The sequence below is a fragment of the Onychostruthus taczanowskii genome, unplaced genomic scaffold, assembly GCF_017590055.1.
Source record: "Onychostruthus taczanowskii isolate IOZ18803 unplaced genomic scaffold, ASM1759005v1 scaffold30, whole genome shotgun sequence".
Taxonomy (NCBI): domain Eukaryota; kingdom Metazoa; phylum Chordata; class Aves; order Passeriformes; family Passeridae; genus Onychostruthus; species Onychostruthus taczanowskii.
In genome coordinates, this window is record NW_024500350.1 from 1,755,018 (window position 1) to 1,771,848 (window position 16,831).

The 16,831-nt window shown below is 44.8% G+C and overlaps 1 protein-coding gene across 2 annotated transcripts in view; it reads left to right on the top strand.

Moving 5' to 3' along the window:
* The window catches only part of ACOX1 (acyl-CoA oxidase 1), a 20,675-nt gene extending 5,398 nt beyond the window's left edge, over positions 1-15,277 (top strand). The window contains exons 3-14 of one of the 2 annotated variants that reach the window (XM_041408983.1): positions 1,346-1,506; positions 6,282-6,389; positions 6,860-6,979; positions 8,090-8,205; positions 8,406-8,575; positions 8,878-9,040; positions 9,716-9,906; positions 10,506-10,685; positions 11,296-11,401; positions 11,487-11,630; positions 12,382-12,588; positions 13,541-15,277. In XM_041408983.1, coding sequence (XP_041264917.1) covers positions 1,346-1,506; positions 6,282-6,389; positions 6,860-6,979; positions 8,090-8,205; positions 8,406-8,575; positions 8,878-9,040; positions 9,716-9,906; positions 10,506-10,685; positions 11,296-11,401; positions 11,487-11,630; positions 12,382-12,588; positions 13,541-13,591 — 1,717 coding nt within the window. In that variant the 3' untranslated portion in view covers positions 13,592-15,277. Of the gene's footprint in view, positions 1-1,345; positions 1,507-4,415; positions 4,577-6,281; positions 6,390-6,859; positions 6,980-8,089; positions 8,206-8,405; positions 8,576-8,877; positions 9,041-9,715; positions 9,907-10,505; positions 10,686-11,295; positions 11,402-11,486; positions 11,631-12,381; positions 12,589-13,540 lie in introns of both variants that reach the window. The other variant, XM_041408982.1, reaches the window with a different exon arrangement.
* Positions 15,278-16,831: the final 1,554 nt, after the last annotated feature.

A 16,831-nucleotide genomic window follows, 5' to 3' on the forward strand; every position in this document is an offset into this window, starting at 1 on the left:
AACTTCATGTTTCAAGGTCAGCACTCACTTTCTCCCTGTAGATTTGTCCTTTTTGGGCCCAGGGAGTAGGTGCACAATAATTGTGCTGCAGGCAGTCAGGAAGAAAAGGGTGCTGCTGTTGCTCTATAGGTCCTGGGTTAAAAGAATGATCTACTTACAAAACCACAAGAGTGTTGAAAAGTTCTGTCTTGATGTCCTTGCAGTATTTTTAAGCCCTTGGTCACCCTGAAAGCATCAGCTTTGGTAACATCCGCTGCTGTAGGCAAGAGAGTATTTTTTGGTGGAAGAACTGTGTGCCCCGATTCCAGGAACTTGAGGCACTGTACCTGCACCCACACCAGCTTAAAGCACAGTTAATACATTAATCACCAGCACTAGATTACTTGATTGCAATAGTTTTGCTCCTGGAAAAATCCATGGCTCATTTAGTCCTGTTCATTTAAAACAGGCAACGTGTAGTTCAGTGGTGCTTTGTCTCTCACTCTGAGGCTGATTTTCACAGCCTGTACATGATCTGCTGTGGAATTGTCAATTATTTACTCTCTGCACGGCACAAAATGCCAGTCACAAATGCTGCTGTAATGGACAAGCTTTGTGCAGAACATCCCCTGTGGTATTTATGCAGAGGGCTCATTTTTTCCTCCTCTGTTTTAGAGTTTAGATGGAATAAACATTTGTGTACAGTAGATTGAAGATGAAGAAACTGTTCAAGCTGCAGAAGGGAAGATGTTTTAATTGAGAATGTATTTTGCCTGGTATTGTGGCTACTAGATGATTAGAGTTTTCTTTTCTGAAATAACTTCTGCTTTGGTGAAGCACACCTAAAATGCCTGATTTTTCTTTCCATTCCCTCCAGCACTAGACTGTAATGGTAATTTTAATTGAAGGTGAGTTCCAGATCTCACAATTGATAGAAGCAGCTGCAGGCAATACAGAGATGTTCGAAAAGAACTCTATCACCAAAGAAACCTTTTCATTTTTAATACATACTTCTTCTAACTAATTATGCCCTAGTTGTAGACTACCAGCAGCAGTGGGATTTATTCCCACAAAGCCTGAGAGATGGAGGAGAGAATATTTTGGTTTTCATGTCCTTAGTTTCAAGTTTCTCATGAACAGCAGGATTCACGGGGTGAAGAAGATGCTGGAAGAAACATTTGTTTCCCCATTAGCATTGCTTCTGATGCCTCCACATTTGGAGGTTGCTTGTGGGACAAAAAAAAAAAAAAAAAGGTTGAATGAGGCAAAGAGATTATTTATCTTATGCTCCAATTAGAGAAAAGCCTTTCAAAGTTCATGGTAACAGTGAGACTGAGATCCAGATCCCTCTATTTCTCTCCTGTAGAACATGCTTGGGCAATTTTCCTGAACCTTTGGGTCTCCACTTCAGCATGTTTCACAAAACCATAGAGACCCAAACGTCTGCTGCTCAGAAGGAGAAGTGGCTGCCCCTGGTCCGTGGAGTCAAGATAATTGGCACCTACGCCCAAACCGAAATGGGACATGGTTAGTTCCCTTCAGGGATCAATGGGTAACCTCTTTTCTCTAACTCCAGTGGGTAAATTGTTCATGTTCCCTGGGTCAGTATAAAAGGGGGAAAGGTGAAGTTCCTCAGTTAATGGTTGATGTCTGTAGCCAGAGAGCTGCCTCATTTCACATCCTGACAATCCCAGGATTCCTTCTGGTCTTTTCTAGAATGCACCTCTTAGCTGACCTCTGCGTTGGTAGGTGTTACCTTTGTTTTGAAATGAGGAGGTTGTTCTAAGCCCTGAGTATCTGAATTTCACTTGAACCAGTTGGAACGTGTCAATGAACAGTACTGTGCTTTTTAGTTTTGCCTGATTTTGGGACATGTATGCCAGAGCCCTCAGTGCATGGCTGGCCTGCAGAAACAGGTCAGGAGCATTCCTACAGGAGCAGTGGAGAGATTGTGAGTTCTGGGTTGAAAGTCAGGAATGCTTTGCCCCAGGCACTTCTCTTCCAGATGCTGCTGCACTGCAGCTGTACAGCTTTCCCTGGAAAGGTCTTGTTTGCAAAGGAAAAAACCATCCTATTCCTGCTGTTGTTGAAAGCAACTTTCACTGCTTCAAATGGAAAAACATTTAATATGGATCAAAACACAGTCTTTTAGCCCAGAACCTGGAATTATGGCTGTTAAATACCAGCAAGAATAGTTAACAAACAAGGACTCCAGTGCTTGTGCTGGCACCTGAAGTGGGAAAGCCTGAGTCTGGACTCTGCTGGATGGCAATGCCAGCTGCCTGGCTGTTCCGCTACAGCTGCTGAAACATTTGTAGAAGACTCAGTGGAAGAAACCCTGTCCTCTGTCCTGCTCAAAAAACCCAGCTCAACACCAGAAGCTGAGAGAGAACTGAATGGCAACAATCAGTGCCTGCTGGCCTTATTTGCTTTCTCACACCAGCTGCTTGAAATCAGTCACGTCCACACTGCAATGATTGGATTTACTTCTGATTTCACATTAGATCATTGCACTTTCTGGCCTGGTGATGGTTGATTTCCTTACAGCTCTCATGTTGTTTCATGGTAAATTGGTATTTTGACCCTAAATGGAATACAGTGAAGTAGATATACTTTCTATGCTGAATAATTAAAATGCAAACATTTGGCATTCCTGCTGTTGAATATCTGATATTTCATCAGTGAAGCTGCTGCAGTAATTGTCACTGAGCTTTGCTTAGTTTAATCCTGATGTTTAAAATCTGGTGATGGGGAAGCAGACCTCTGGATTATTGAATTGAGCTCTGGCCTGGATGAGTAGTTACTCAGTTTTATCTTGGTGACTATACATGTGATAGCCTGTGTTGATTTTAGCCTCTTTCTTAGTGAAGAAGTCTCCTCTCAAAAAAAAAAAAAAAAATAAATCAAAGAAAGAAAAAACACAAATGGCACAGGGCTGAAAATTAAACAAGAAGGAGCAGTGAAAAAGTGAAAATATTGTGTTGCTTCTATCTGGTTTATAACTACTGCTGGTAGATAAGGATTTTCTTTTCTTTTTTTTCTTTTTTTTGGTCACTCTTTGGCTGTCAGCTGTAGCTGTTCAGTACTTCTCACCAGTACTGAACTCACTTAAAATCTGGTATTCCTGGTAGGCCATTAGTCCCCTGTTGGGCTTGGTCACTGTGCAATCAGAAAGCTTAGAAAACCTTGCTGCTGAGTTTATTAGATAGCTGAAGTTATTTATAGGAGTCCGAGAATACCAACAGCAGTTCTTGGGAAGCCCTAGGGACAGAACTGGTTCATGTTAATGTGTATTTAGAGAACACTAGGCTGCATCTTCCCACTTTGCTAAGAATGTCAGATGAGTTTGAGCCAAGCTCAGACCAGTGCTCTTTCCATAATACATATAATTAAGAAAAAATATATATATATATTCCTGTTAAAGTCCAATTAAATTTATTTCATACATAAATGAGCCAGATGGAGGTACTTGTCCTCAATCTATCACCACTGTTTTAATACTCAAAGCTGTCAATATTTTAAGATTTAATGATTAATTAATTTTCAATTTATATTGAAAAACTTAATAGACCACTTAATTACCTCACAGTGGTGCTTGACAGAACGTGGAGAAAAAGCAATTCTACTGAAATATGTTTAATTGGAGATAATTTGTGCTGGTGATTTACAAATTCAAAAATGTTGGCTTTCTTCCCAAGTTGTTCATGTGTAACTTTGACTTACACATACAGAGCACTGTCCTTTTAAGTAAGTTCTTTAAAACAGCAGAAGTTGAAGGGAGTTGACTTGAAATGCCATGTACACTAATTGTGTCTGATATTTAATTTTTAAAAATTAGAGTAAATAGTACAGGCAATTAGGATTTGTCATGAAAAAAAAAAAAAGTTTGTTGAAAGCTAACTTGTTTAGCTGGACAAACTGTAATTTCCACCAGGTTCTACCTTCAAAACATGTCAAAAAAAAAAGAAAAAAAAAGGTCGACTTTCTATATTTGGTTGAAAGCACACTGCATTCAGCCACACCACATCTCCAACAAACTGACATCCTCAGCTGACTGCCTCAGCCCACTGAACTTAGGGATGCTCTGAAGTTCAGACCAGAAGGTCTGGTCCATCTTTTGGTTTGGATTCATCCTTTTTTTTAATCAATCACAGTGCATCAAAAATAGGGGAATGTTGCAGATGCACTTTCTGCAGGATTACAGAGAAATGCATTGCAGCATGTTTATTTCAAAGTGAGTGCAATTCCTTATTACTCAGGCCTGAGAAAAGGACAGTGCTCTGCCTCTCTGAAATACACTTGCTGAATTCTGATTGACACATGAATCATTTTTTTTTTCTTTTTGTCTCTTCCTGAATCTCCACCATGAATCCTCACGCTTGCTTCCCTCCCATAACATTCCCTTCACGCTCCCATCCCGTGACAATTCTTCACAGCTTTGTTCACCGTGGACGGCCTGAACCTCTGGACCTTCACCTGGGCATGTTCCTCCCCACTCTTCTCACCCAGGCCACCCCAGAGCAGCAGGATCGCTTCTTCATGCCTGCCTGGAACCTGGAGATCATTGGCACTTATGCCCAGACTGAAATGGGCCATGGTACAGTACATTCAGTAAATGCTCTTTCTAAGAATGCCTTTGTGTACAGAGGATTCCCGTGCCTGGGTAGAGCAGTGTGTGTGTGTCCCTGTGGTTGTAGGGAAAAGTAGACAGCCTCTGCAAGGGTTAATGGAGCATTATTCCATGTGCTGCTTCCCCCTTCCTCTGAAGGGAGGGTTGGATGTCTGTAGCTCTAGAAATGAGCACCTGGGTGCTCCTTGTGCCATTCAAACCAGTGTCATTACTGCCCATCACTGCTGCTGTCAGTTTGGTGGCATCTGTTCATTTTACACTTGCTGTTCTTCCCAGTTGGAGTTCTGCTTTGCTCTAATTAATGTTCAGTGTAAAGACAAAAGGAAATAGTGAAAGAGATGCCAAAAATATAAATAAATAAAGAGTTGCTCGTTCACCTCAGGATTAACCTTGGATCAGATGGGTCAGGATTAACTTGGTTCCAATGCTCGTGTTCTGTGGGGAGCTTTTTCCTCTTAGTTCACTCCTATGTGTTCTTTTTAACGGACCCTGAAATGTGTTGGGCTTTTTGAGTTCTCTGTATCATGTTGACTTTGTTTTTGTTGCCATTCCTTTGCTTTCAAGCTTTGAAATGGATTTTGATAACTCCAGCAGTATTGTGATTGCAACACTTCTAATTCAAGTTTCAAAGGAAGGATATTCTGCCTTGGGAAACTTTAATTTTGGTCATCTCAGAGTTGCAGATGGGAATTTTTTTCTAAAAATGAGCAGGATTCACCTTTGTGTTGAAGGGAAACGTAGAGACTGTGTGAAGCATAAAGTAACTGCAAGTCTGAGGAGAATCTCTTGGATCTAGTGAGGTTTGAAGATCCTTTGCCAGCAGAGTAAGTCTGTGTTGAGCTGCCTGTGGAAGTCTGCCATTACCTCCATGCTTTGGGAACATGGTTGCTGCAAGGTGATCTCCTTTTTCCTGTTGGACCTCTTGTCCTGCCCTGTCAGTCCAGACTCTCAGGAGTGTTCACAGCTTGTCTAGTTTAAGCAAGTAGACCTGGTGATTTTGGGAGTTTTTAAAGCATTCAGGGGCAGTGCCACTGCTCTGAGACAGGTGTGTGGGAAGTGAAGCATTGAGGGCAGAAGACAAAAGACTGTTCCTGGAATTATCTCCATCTTTTTGCAGTCTCTTCATCTACCTGCATCAATACCTGGCATACACGTGCCATTACTTGTTCTCTTGGAGCTATGGATGATCTCCTCTGGGAGATCAGCTCCATCAAGTGAGGAGAATTTAGGCTTGGTGAGGGAATGAAGAGGTGATGGGCACTGTTTATTTCATCTTGTGGCTGAGAACTGGATGGTTTTATTTTGCAATTTAATCAGATTGCATTTTAGTGAAATTCAGGTGAGTGTGTTCCTGTGGAACATTTTGAATGAGAAATGGCTTCTGGTGTGTGACAGCAAAAAGGTGTCAGGTTGGAGGTGCTTGGAAAACTAGTCTTAGACCACTGGGGAAAAAAATCAATGCTTTCTGAGAATTGGCAGTCCCAGAATGTGGTCTGGCCCTCACTTGTTCTTCCTTAATTGTTTGATATTTAGCCTTTTATACATATAGCCTAAAAGCAAAATTAAAATTAAGACATTATTACTGGAGTTCCACTTTTCATTGTCCAGTTCTGTCCTTGTCTCTGTTTTGTGACTGACTTCCTGCCAAAACAGTGTGTTTTCTTGTTTCCAGGGACTCATCTTCGGGGCCTGGAAACCACAGCCACTTACGACCCCTCTACACAGGAGTTCATCCTCAACAGCCCCACTGTCACCTCCATTAAGTGGTGGCCTGGTGGACGTAAGTGTGTCTAAATCTGGAAGATGTATGGAGAAACTCAGGGAGGTGATGCTATGTGTGTTATATCTGCAGGGTGATGACTGAAAGTTGATCCAAAGAGTTGGCTGCAAGCCAGTCACTTGCATAATAAGCAGACCTATCAGAGCCTGCTGAACTTTGTCTGTGTGCTCTGGACTGTTGCTCAGAACCATTCACACTGTGGATTTGGTGTAATTTTTAATTGCTTGTATCTAATTATTTATAGTTCCTTCAGCTTCAAGGACTCAGTGTTTTATAGTCAAAAAAATTGTGTTGTGCAACTTCCATTGACTTGAGCAACATTTTGTCATAGAGCTTTACGACTGGGGTGACATCCTTTGGGGTCAGTCTGGTTTTCTAGTGCATGATATGATGAGGCTGTCTCAGAAGGAAGACTCTGTGTGTGAGTGTGTCTGACTGTGTTTCTGTGCTGGGTCCTGCTCCCGTTGCAGTTGGCAAGACGTCGAACCACGCCATCGTCCTGGCTCAGCTCTACACCCAGGGCCAGTGCAAAGGCCTGCACGCCTTCATTGTCCCCATCCGGCAGCTGGGCACACACGAACCTCTGCCAGGTACAAATGCTGTTCTGGGAATAGATTAAATCCCTTTGGCTGTGTACAGCTGCTGTGTCTTGTTAAAGTCCATGGCTTATTTCATTAGCTGAATTCAGCTGGTAGATGACAGGGCTTAAATGAGTCTTTCTTATGACTGAACTAACACTAAATCATCTTTCTTACCCGGCCTTCAATGTTAAGGTTAGTTTGGATTTGGTTCTGCCCCAGTGTCTCCCAGTTATGCATTCCACGAGCAGCACATCCTGCTATCTGATAGGGGAAGAAGAGCTTTCAACACTCTTTAGCTGGAAGTGAGCTGGATGAACTTTAGAGACAGCTCCTGCAGTGAGTGGATAGTAGGGTTGCATGGAAATTTTGGAGACTCCCATGTTTTGGTATCCAGTTGTTGTGGTTTAACTCATCAGGCAGTTAAACACACACAGTCATTCCCTCCACACAGAGGGATGGGGGAAAGAGTTGTGAAAAAAGTAAAACTTGCAGGCTGAGATAAAGACAATTTAATAGGACAGAAAAGGAAGGGAAATTAACAATAATAACAGTAGCAACAACAACAATAATAATAGTAGAATATACAGAGCAAGTGATCACTGTGTGATTGCTCAGCACCAGCTGACTGATGCTGAGCCAGTCGGTGAGCAGGGAGCTGTCTTCCCCCCCAGCTGGCTTCACCCAGTTTTATTATTCAGCATGATGCCACATGGTGGGGAATATCCCTTTGTCCAGCTGGGATCAGCTGTCCTGGCTGTGTCACCTGCCAGCTTCTTGTGTCCCCCCAGCCTCGCACTGTTGGGGCAGTGTGGAAATTGAAAAGTCCTTGATCTCATGGTTCAGCAGCAACTGAACCATCAGTGTGTTATCAGCATTCTTCTTGTGCTAAATCCAGAGCACAGCACTGTACCAGCCACTGGGAAGATAATTTCACTCTATCCCAGCCAAAACCAGGACACCACTTTTCCATCAAAGAGATTAAAGTCCCTGTTAACTCTTACTCATAACACTGCCAGGACTTGCTAGAAAACGAACCAATCTCCTTATTGGAGAAGGCCTGAACCTCTTGTGTGCTGTTTAGTTCCTGTTTCTTAATGCAAGTGGCTTTGTCTGTGGCAGGTATTACAGTGGGTGACATTGGCCCCAAATTTGGCTATGATGAAATGGATAATGGCTACCTGAAAATGGACAACTTCCGAATTCCTCGGGAAAACATGCTGATGAAATATGCCCAGGTAAAGCGGTGAGCTTCAGCATCTGCTGTTAGAAATGGGCACCCTGAATGCTCCTGTGAGCTTGAGTACTGCACCAAAAGGATTGTGGGTGGCTTGTAAATGCTGCTCGATGAGTTCAGAGTGTGAACATGTTAAAGGGAGGAAACTTCACAAATCAACCCGCTGTATTTTTTTTTTTAAATCTTTTATTTTTTTGGCAGGTTGAACCAGATGGCACCTATGTGAAACCAGTCAGTGACAAGCTGACCTATGGGACCATGGTGTTCATCCGTTCCCTCATCGTGGGTGACTCTGCTCGCTCGCTGTCCCGGGCCTGCACCATCGCCATCCGCTACAGCGCCGTCAGACACCAGTCTGAGCTGAAGCCAGGGTGAGTGCAGGGAGGCCCAGAGCAGCCTGAACTGCTGAGGGAAAATTCTGAAGTACTGGGAGGAATGGGGGCTGTAGCTGATATTTGCTTTGGCACTCGGTATGGTTTCAAAGCACTGTTTGTCCTGGGGTGTGCATAATCTTTCGTTCTGGGAATATCCTCCCCTCCCAGAGGCTTTTGCTGGATGGTCTTAGAGAGTCTGGCTTGATATGGATAGTGAACACACTTAGAGTAGGGATAAATGGGATTTCTGCAGCAGGTTGCTACCACTGACATGCTAACTAATCTGTATTTTGCTCTAGGGAACCAGAACCCCAGATCCTGGATTATCAGACCCAGCAATACAAACTCTTTCCTCTCCTGGCAACAGCATATGCCTTCCATTTTGTGGGAGCCTACATAAAGGACACCTATCATCGTATCAATGGGGACATCAGCAAGGGGGACCTCAGTGAGCTGCCAGAGGTACTGTGTCCTCTGGAAACCAGAGTGTTGGTTGACTTTGTGTGAGGTTTCTTCACAGCATGGAAAAAGTGGTGTTGAGCCTTTTTGGCTTTCACTCATGAGATGTCTTCTACTTCTGTAGTTTCAGAAGCCCCCAAGTCCAGAATGTGCTGGTGACATTTATTTGCATTTTATAAAAAACAGGGAGTAATGCACAGTGAGAAAGCTACTGGGAATACATTTTTATTCAAAAGGTGCATTTCCAGGAATGATGGAGTACTGTTTAGGAGTTAAGACTGGTCTTATGCTTGTGCTGTAACTTCTTAATTGTTCTTCCAGATGCCTAGGGTAGAATAGGCGTGTTGATCAAAGTATCAGTACTGTACTGAGGGATTATGGTTGTAAAATGTTAATTTTCTGTCAGGGTTTGTGACAGTCGGCAGTTGAAAACAGTCTTGTACATAAAATGTGTAGGGTCAGAAGGAATGGTGTACTTAAAATATGTCTTTCCATGTACAAGGGTTTTCATATAAATGTTTGGCTCAGGAAAGAGTTCCTTCAAGAAAAACAAAAACCTGTGGAACAGCGCAAGAATGGTGTTGGCTTCGCTTTTTTTTCTGGGAGTTGCAGTCCTTAACATGTATGCGTGCAAACTAAGACTGGAAAATAAAACCTGGCTTTGCTGTTTCCCCTCAGCTGCACGCCCTGACAGCAGGGCTGAAGGCCTTCACCTCCTGGACTGCCAATGCTGGCATTGAGGAATGTCGGATGGCGTGCGGCGGGCACGGCTACTCCCGCTGCAGTGGCATTCCTGACATCTATGTCACCTTCACCCCCTCCTGCACCTACGAGGGGGAGAACACCGTCATGATGCTGCAGACAGCCAGGTATGGGAGCTCTGCACAGGCATGTTCCAGCCTCTCCTCATGGTCCTTGTGGCTGGAGTTGGTACCAAAAGGGTTAATTCGATTTTTGCTGTGTCTGTGTAACTTTGGTCAGAGAAACAGGATCTGCTATCCCAGCAAGGACAGTTGGAAGATAAGGGAGAGACATCTGGCTTGGGAATGCAGCTACAGTCAAAACAAGGACTCAGTGTGGGAGCTTGGGGAGGGTTTTATCGTAATGAGTTAATTATAATATGCATGTAGTGACTGTATGTAAGCAACACACTTGTAAAAAATTACATGCACACCAGGAGGAGTTACCCCCATGCAACCAGACACCTGTAATAAATGATGCCCTTCTTAACACTAAATTGGTGTTAAGGAGTCTTTTATTTGACTAGTTTGCAGTGAATTTGGTGACAAAGTAATGAGCAGAAGTATCTGTATTAGCATGAAACTGGTGTCGTGTTTTTGTCCCCTACCCCATTTTTGACAGATAAACAGGTACAATTGTTCTTTCTGGCCTGAGCCTCAGTGAGACTACTTTTGTCCATTCAAACAATTTATGAGTAAGAGCTGCCATCTGCTGTCTCTATTTTCAGGTTCCTTATGAAAAGCTACACCCAGGTGACCTCTGGACAGCAGGTCAGTGGCATGGTGTCCTACCTGAACGACCTCTCCAGGCAGCGCATCCAGCCCCAGCACGTGGCTGCCAGGACTGTCACCGTGAGGATCAACGACCCCACCAGCTTGGTGGAGGCCTACAAGTCACGTGCTGCCCGGTGAGCTCACACTGACTGGGCTGAGCCAAAAAAAAACTGGGTGAGGTGGTGCTGTTGCACTGCCCTGTTTGTGCTGGGTTCTCGAGGCGTGGCTGGCAAAGCTTTGATCCGTGTGTTGCTTTCAGGAAGTGACACATTTTACTGGGTTGGGGTCAGGGTTAAGGGCTTTGAGGCTGCTCATAGCCTGGTTACTCTGCTCCCCAGTCCTTTGGGATGTATCTTTTTCTTATTTGTGTGTAAAGTACATTCAAACTTACAAATACCAAACTACTCAGAGATCTCTCTGGAGAGAATCAATCCTGATATTAAAGTTCATTGTGAGGGAAGTGGGTGAGTAGAACAGACACCTACTTGTGAGTAGGTATTGAAGCACCACATGTGTGTTGTCAGAAGTCCTCTTACCCCTCTGTAGCTGTGTTGTGGCTGCAGCAGTGATTATTGGTGTTATAGAAGCACAACTTGTCACTCCAGTCACTGCCTTCACTCACAGCACATGAGAAAAATTCTGAGCTCATGTGCCATGACTGATGTGTATGAATTAATTCAGTGTATGTCATCCTGTTAATGTGCTGTTATTATTTAAACTGTTTTTCTTCCTCATGTGAAACAGGCTTGTAGAATCTGCAGCAAAGAATCTGCAAGCTGAGCTGACCCACAGAAATAACAAGGAAGATGCCTGGAACAGGACTTCTGTTGATCTTGTGCGGGCATCAGAGGTCAGTGATGTGCCTGCTAAAGAAACATGCTGTGACAGCTCCTGATCTTTCTGTGTCCCTGACTGACCCTCTTTGGTTTCTGCAGGCCCACTGTCACTATGTGGTAGTGAAGCTGTTCACAGCCAAGCTGGCCGAGGTCGGTGACGCCGCCGTCCGCGCGGTCCTGACTGACCTGTGCCTCCTGTACGCCCTGTTTGGCATCAGCAGGAATGCAGGAGATTTCCTGCAGGTTAGTGCCTTCCTCCAGCACTCCAGAGCTCTGAAGCCAGGTTCACTGCTTGCAAATGCCAAGCTGTATGGATGTTACAGGTGTAAGTTCTTGGCTGTTGGCTGACAGTCATTAGCAGTACAGGTCTGCTGGAAGGCTTTTGTTGGGTTTCCCTTGCCAGGGTTTAGGTGAAATGGTTTCCAGTGGTGACCAGCTGCTGTGTGTTAAAAAACAAGGAATTAATAAAGGAGCTGCAGTTAGAATGTGCTCCACAGCTAATATCCCTGAAAGTGGATCTTGTGCTCCATATTCTAACTCATCCTTCAGTTAATAGCTTTACACTGTCAGGCATTGCTTTTTTTCTCTTCATTCTGTCAGTTTGAGAATGCATCTGTGCAGCAGTGTTTTGTTTGCTCTTCTGGCAGACTTGGTATGTTTTGTCTTCCCATTTTCCTCTTTGCTGCTTACTAAAAATTTCCCTGGAGCCAAGCACAATTTAATACCCTTATATACATATTCTCCAAGAAAACTTGCTGCTGCAGTTAACATATAGGTACTCACAGAGTGCTTCTCCCATCCAGGATTAATAGCTGGGCAGTATGGAGGGCATCTCCTTCTGCTTGTGTGCTGGGGCAAATTGCTTAGTGAAGAAAAAAGAAACCCTTGGTGTTTCATGAGCTGCTGCATTGTTGTGTGTGGGAAGGCTGGCCTGTGTGAGCCCTTGGGGAAGGAAGGATTTGTGACTTGTGTGATCCTTGTTTCTCCCCTCAAGGCGGGTATCTTGACCAGTGCCCAGATAACCCAGGTGAACCAACACGTGAAGGAGCTCCTGGCTGTCCTTCGTCCCAATGCAGTGGCACTGGTGGACTCCTTTGACTTCCATGATGTCCACCTGGGCTCTGTGCTTGGCCGCTACGACGGCAACGTCTACGAGAACATGTTTGAGTGGGCAAAGAAATCCCCACTGAACAAAACACAGGTAAAGAAACCTCTCTTCTTTTTCTCACATGACCAGAGAAATAACTCACTTTAGGGTTGTTAATTCTGCTCCAGTGATCTCAGCACGTAATTGAGGAAGGGGGGAGAAAAGTCACGCGTAGTAATGAACCAAAACTAATAACCTACTTTCAGTTTGCTCTCTGTAGTTTTTTCTCTCCCAGGTGTACCTTGCATTCATCCCTATGGGATCTCTTGAGCTTCTTAGTTGAGGGAGGAAAAGGTGCACTCCACAGAGAAGGAGCTGAAATATCTCAGTGAATTCAAAAGCAATTGTCACTTGCTGTTGATTCTGCTTAGTGACAGTAGCTGTGGAAGCCATGCCCATTTTCTGGCAAATTTTTCACTCTTCAGGCTGTAGCAGTGAGTGGAGGAGAAAATAAATTGCTCCCCTGTAGTACTTAGGTGTCAGATGCTGTATATCTGACCTAGGATTGGAGCTGCAGCCGAGCTAAAATAAACTGAAGTGCCCCTGCTCCATCAGCCAGAATGGTAAATCCTGTCTCCTGGTGCCTTTATTTGATGAGGGAGGACTGTCTCCTGCAATGGGCTGCCAGAGACTGCAGCTGGAGTTGAATCCCACCACAGTTTGCTCAGTGTTCTGTACTTCTGAAGTCACTGAGGCTTAGGAGCTTCGTTACAGCCCCTTACAAACCTGTACCAGTTTTCTTGTAATTAAAATGCCAGACAATTGTATGGCTATAAATCTAGCATTTCTTTCTTAAAAGAAGGGTAGTGGGCAGGCTGTTTTTTATATCCTCATGCTTTCTATCATGTAGACCCTGAAATATAGAAGTTATCTGGCTGTTCTTAAATCTCCAAAGTGCCTCTGATTCAAATTTTCTTAGTATACAAACACACTGAAAGGTGTGAGGAGGTAAAACTGTTTCAAAGATCAAACCTGACCTTGTAATTTCTGTCTCATTGTCCTGCAGGTTCATGAATCTTTCCACAAACACCTGAAGCCAATGCAAGCCAAGCTGTGAAGCCTGCAGGTTTTTTTAAAATGCACTGTTGCCCTGCCCTGAAAACTGGGTGTTTGCATCCTTCCTTCAGGCACCTTAATCAAACCTTTGAATCCTGTAGCTGTAGGACAGTGAATAATTGTAGCCTTTCTTTCCTCTTTCATAAACAGAGGAGGTGTTTGGGGAGAGTAGGGATTGATGTCTGTTTTTAAAGTGCAATTATAATGGTAAAATTAACCTTTTAAAAATCTGGGAAAGCTTTATGGATTTCTACAAGGATTGCTTTTGTGAAGCTGCTAACTAGAGAGAAGTTCCTGTCAAATGGAAAAGTGGCAGGGCTTCACTATGACATAGTTGACAGCCCTCAGGCAGTAGCTTCTGGTGAGCAGTTATGTCCTCCCCTCAAAAAAGCATCAGTGTCTTGATTTTTTAATTTTTTTTTTTTTTAAGATTAGCCCCACCTCTCTCCTCATTTGGCAAATATTTGTGCTTTGTGAAGCCTCCTGCAGAGCTCTCTGCATGTGAGTCTGGATGTGGCACTGTTTTCCTGATGGATCTGGGAAGTAAATACCCATCCTTCCCTGGAGCTCTGCTTCAGGCATCTTTCCAGAAGAAATCCCCGTGTTTGCCTTTGTTTTCCTTCTTTCACTGCCCTGCACAAACTCATTTTTTCTTTGTGACAGCTCTTGGTTAATAGGAGGTCAAAGGAGAACATAGTGATGCTGCTCTGAGGATAAAACCAGCCCGTAGTAATCAGCTGGGTGCTGATGACAGATGTTCTGCCCCTCTTTTCACTCTTAGCGTTTTCTAGCACTATCTCAAAGCACTTTACAAATGTTACTTATGTTCATTTGGTGGGAAAAAAAACACATGTAGTGGTAAAAACTGCAAATTTGACCTGGAATGATGAAGCCAGTATTGGAGGGCAGAAATCAGCTGACCAACATCCTCAGGTCTTCTGATTTTTCTGGGATGTTGTCCTGGTTTTCTAAAGGCATTTGTCAAGAAAATGACAATCCAAGTGGAGTGTCCAGATTTTTTAAATTATTTTTTTCCTACCCATGCATTTCCAAGGAGCTTTCTCTGATTTGCTTAATTTTGTTTTGATACCGAGTTGGGCCTTGCACGGTGCTGCCTGATTGAACAGGAAGAATTCAGCTTGGAGGAGAACGTCCTGCTGCCCAGGGAAATCAGTGCAACAGCTACAACCAAGCAAAGTCATTGCTGCTTTTCCACACCAGTAACTGTCCAGTAACCATAAAACCTTTTCACACTAGAGAAGGGCAGCTCTGAGCTTAAAATGGTAAAAAGCTTCAGCATAAACCCAAATCCTGCAGTTCTGAGGCAACACCTGAGAAGCTGCTTCTCTGCAGCTTTGGGCTCTGTTAGTCTAATTTTGAATCAGTTTTCTGGCACTAACCGTGATCAGACACAAGGTTTGGCTCCACGTGCAGTAGCTGAACAGAAAGAAATGTTTAATTTTAAATAAACTAATCAAACTTGCCTTTTGGCTGCCGAGTGTTTCAGGTCCTGTGGAAGTTCAGGATGCCAGAGGAGGCTGAGGGCTCTGCCTTCCCTGTGTCCAGTGGAACAGGCTGCTGGCCTGGGGAGGGGGCATGGGGGGAGCAGGTTAAAAAATATGCTAATGAGAACAGCACTAGCTCTGTACAGATCTAATAAATTACAAAAATGTGTTTTCAGACAAAATGTCTTTCTTTTCACACACTGCCTTCAGTGGATCTCGTAAATTAATGGGGGAAGTAGAATGAAGTATTCAGAAGACCTCAAATGAGTTGGGTTTTGGTGTTTTATGTAGTGTGACCTCCCTGGCTTTGCTCTGCAGCGCTGTGGGGCAGCCAGGCCCAGCCCATGGGGATGCCTGTCCCATCCCAGGGGATCCAGCCTCTCCTGCTGGCACAGGGCAGAGCTGGCTGTGGCATCTGCTCGGTGTCACTGCAGCTCCAACACCAGCAAAGGCTGATCAGTGCCTCAGCAAGGTCTGGCCGTGGGGCTGGGCAGCAGCAGCCTCAACTCGCAGAAGTTGTTTTCCGTTCATTTGTGGAGAAATGGAAAGAGAGAAGGAGAGTTGTTTTCCATTTCATATTTTGATGTACTGGGAAGCACTTCCCTTCCTTGCTGTTGGTGAGGATTTTGTGCACTTCTTACCTTGCTGTGGTTGGTGATAATGCCTGAACACCAAACCTGGCGTGGTTTGCTGTGTCTCGGGGTCAGCAAAGTGTTTAAACTCTGCCCTGCAGCCTCATCCATCTTCCCACCAACACCATGCTGCCATTGCCACAAGTCCTGTGCCCCCTGTGGCGCAGGAGCAATTTCAGTGCCAAGCTATTAAAAACTGAACCAGACTCCCGGTACTAAAGTAATTTCAGCATTTATTATAATAAACAAGAAAAAGCCTAAAGCAAGGGGGGCCGGGCCGAGCAGGAGCGATCCCGTCCAGGCTGCTGCAGCAGCGATGTCCCCGATGTTCCAGGTGGAGCAGCACACCTTCCCTGGGTCAGATGCCCCTTTTTATCCTGTTTTTTGTCCCTCTGAATTGGTTTCTTTTTGGATCCTTCATTTGCACCAAGGTTTAAGGTGCTCGATTGGCCCATGACAGCTCTGTGCAGGCTGGCTCGTGGTGCGCCTTGCTGAGGTGTACGTTGAGCACCGTATTTCTTATAATTACCCTTTCAACCCCTTTTACAATGTAACAACCAGACTAGCAGTACATGCTTAACAATTATCAACTATTTTACAACAGTTTCTAGCCTGTTTTTAACAAAGCCATGACGCTGTAAGCGACTGTTCCCTCAGAAGCATGGGGCTGTGCCTGTGGGAGCGCTGACGGCAGCCATGGGCTCCTAAAAACGCCACCTTTTGGGGACGGCTTCACAAGGAGCCCGTGTCCCCAGGGGCTGGCAGCGTGTGAGGGGAAAGGCCCTGCCGGAGGGGCTGCGGGTTATAGAACTCCAGAGGCAGATGGTTCCCGGGGATTTGCGGGAAGCAGGAGATCCAGTACAAACAAGGCAGGAGCAGGGCTGGCTTTGTCCTGCACTCAGCCTTGGTGTGAACTGCCCGCGGCACGAAGGAGGTTTGGGACACTTCCCTCAGTGGGGCAAGGACGGGGATGGGGAGCCCGGGCCGAGGGAAGAGCTGCGGCTGTGGGGACGCTTCCAATCAGGCAGTACCACGGGCAGCCAGCCCCACTGCTGGGACCGCCCGAGTCAGGCACCACGCGGGATGGCCCCTGGCGAGCGGGCC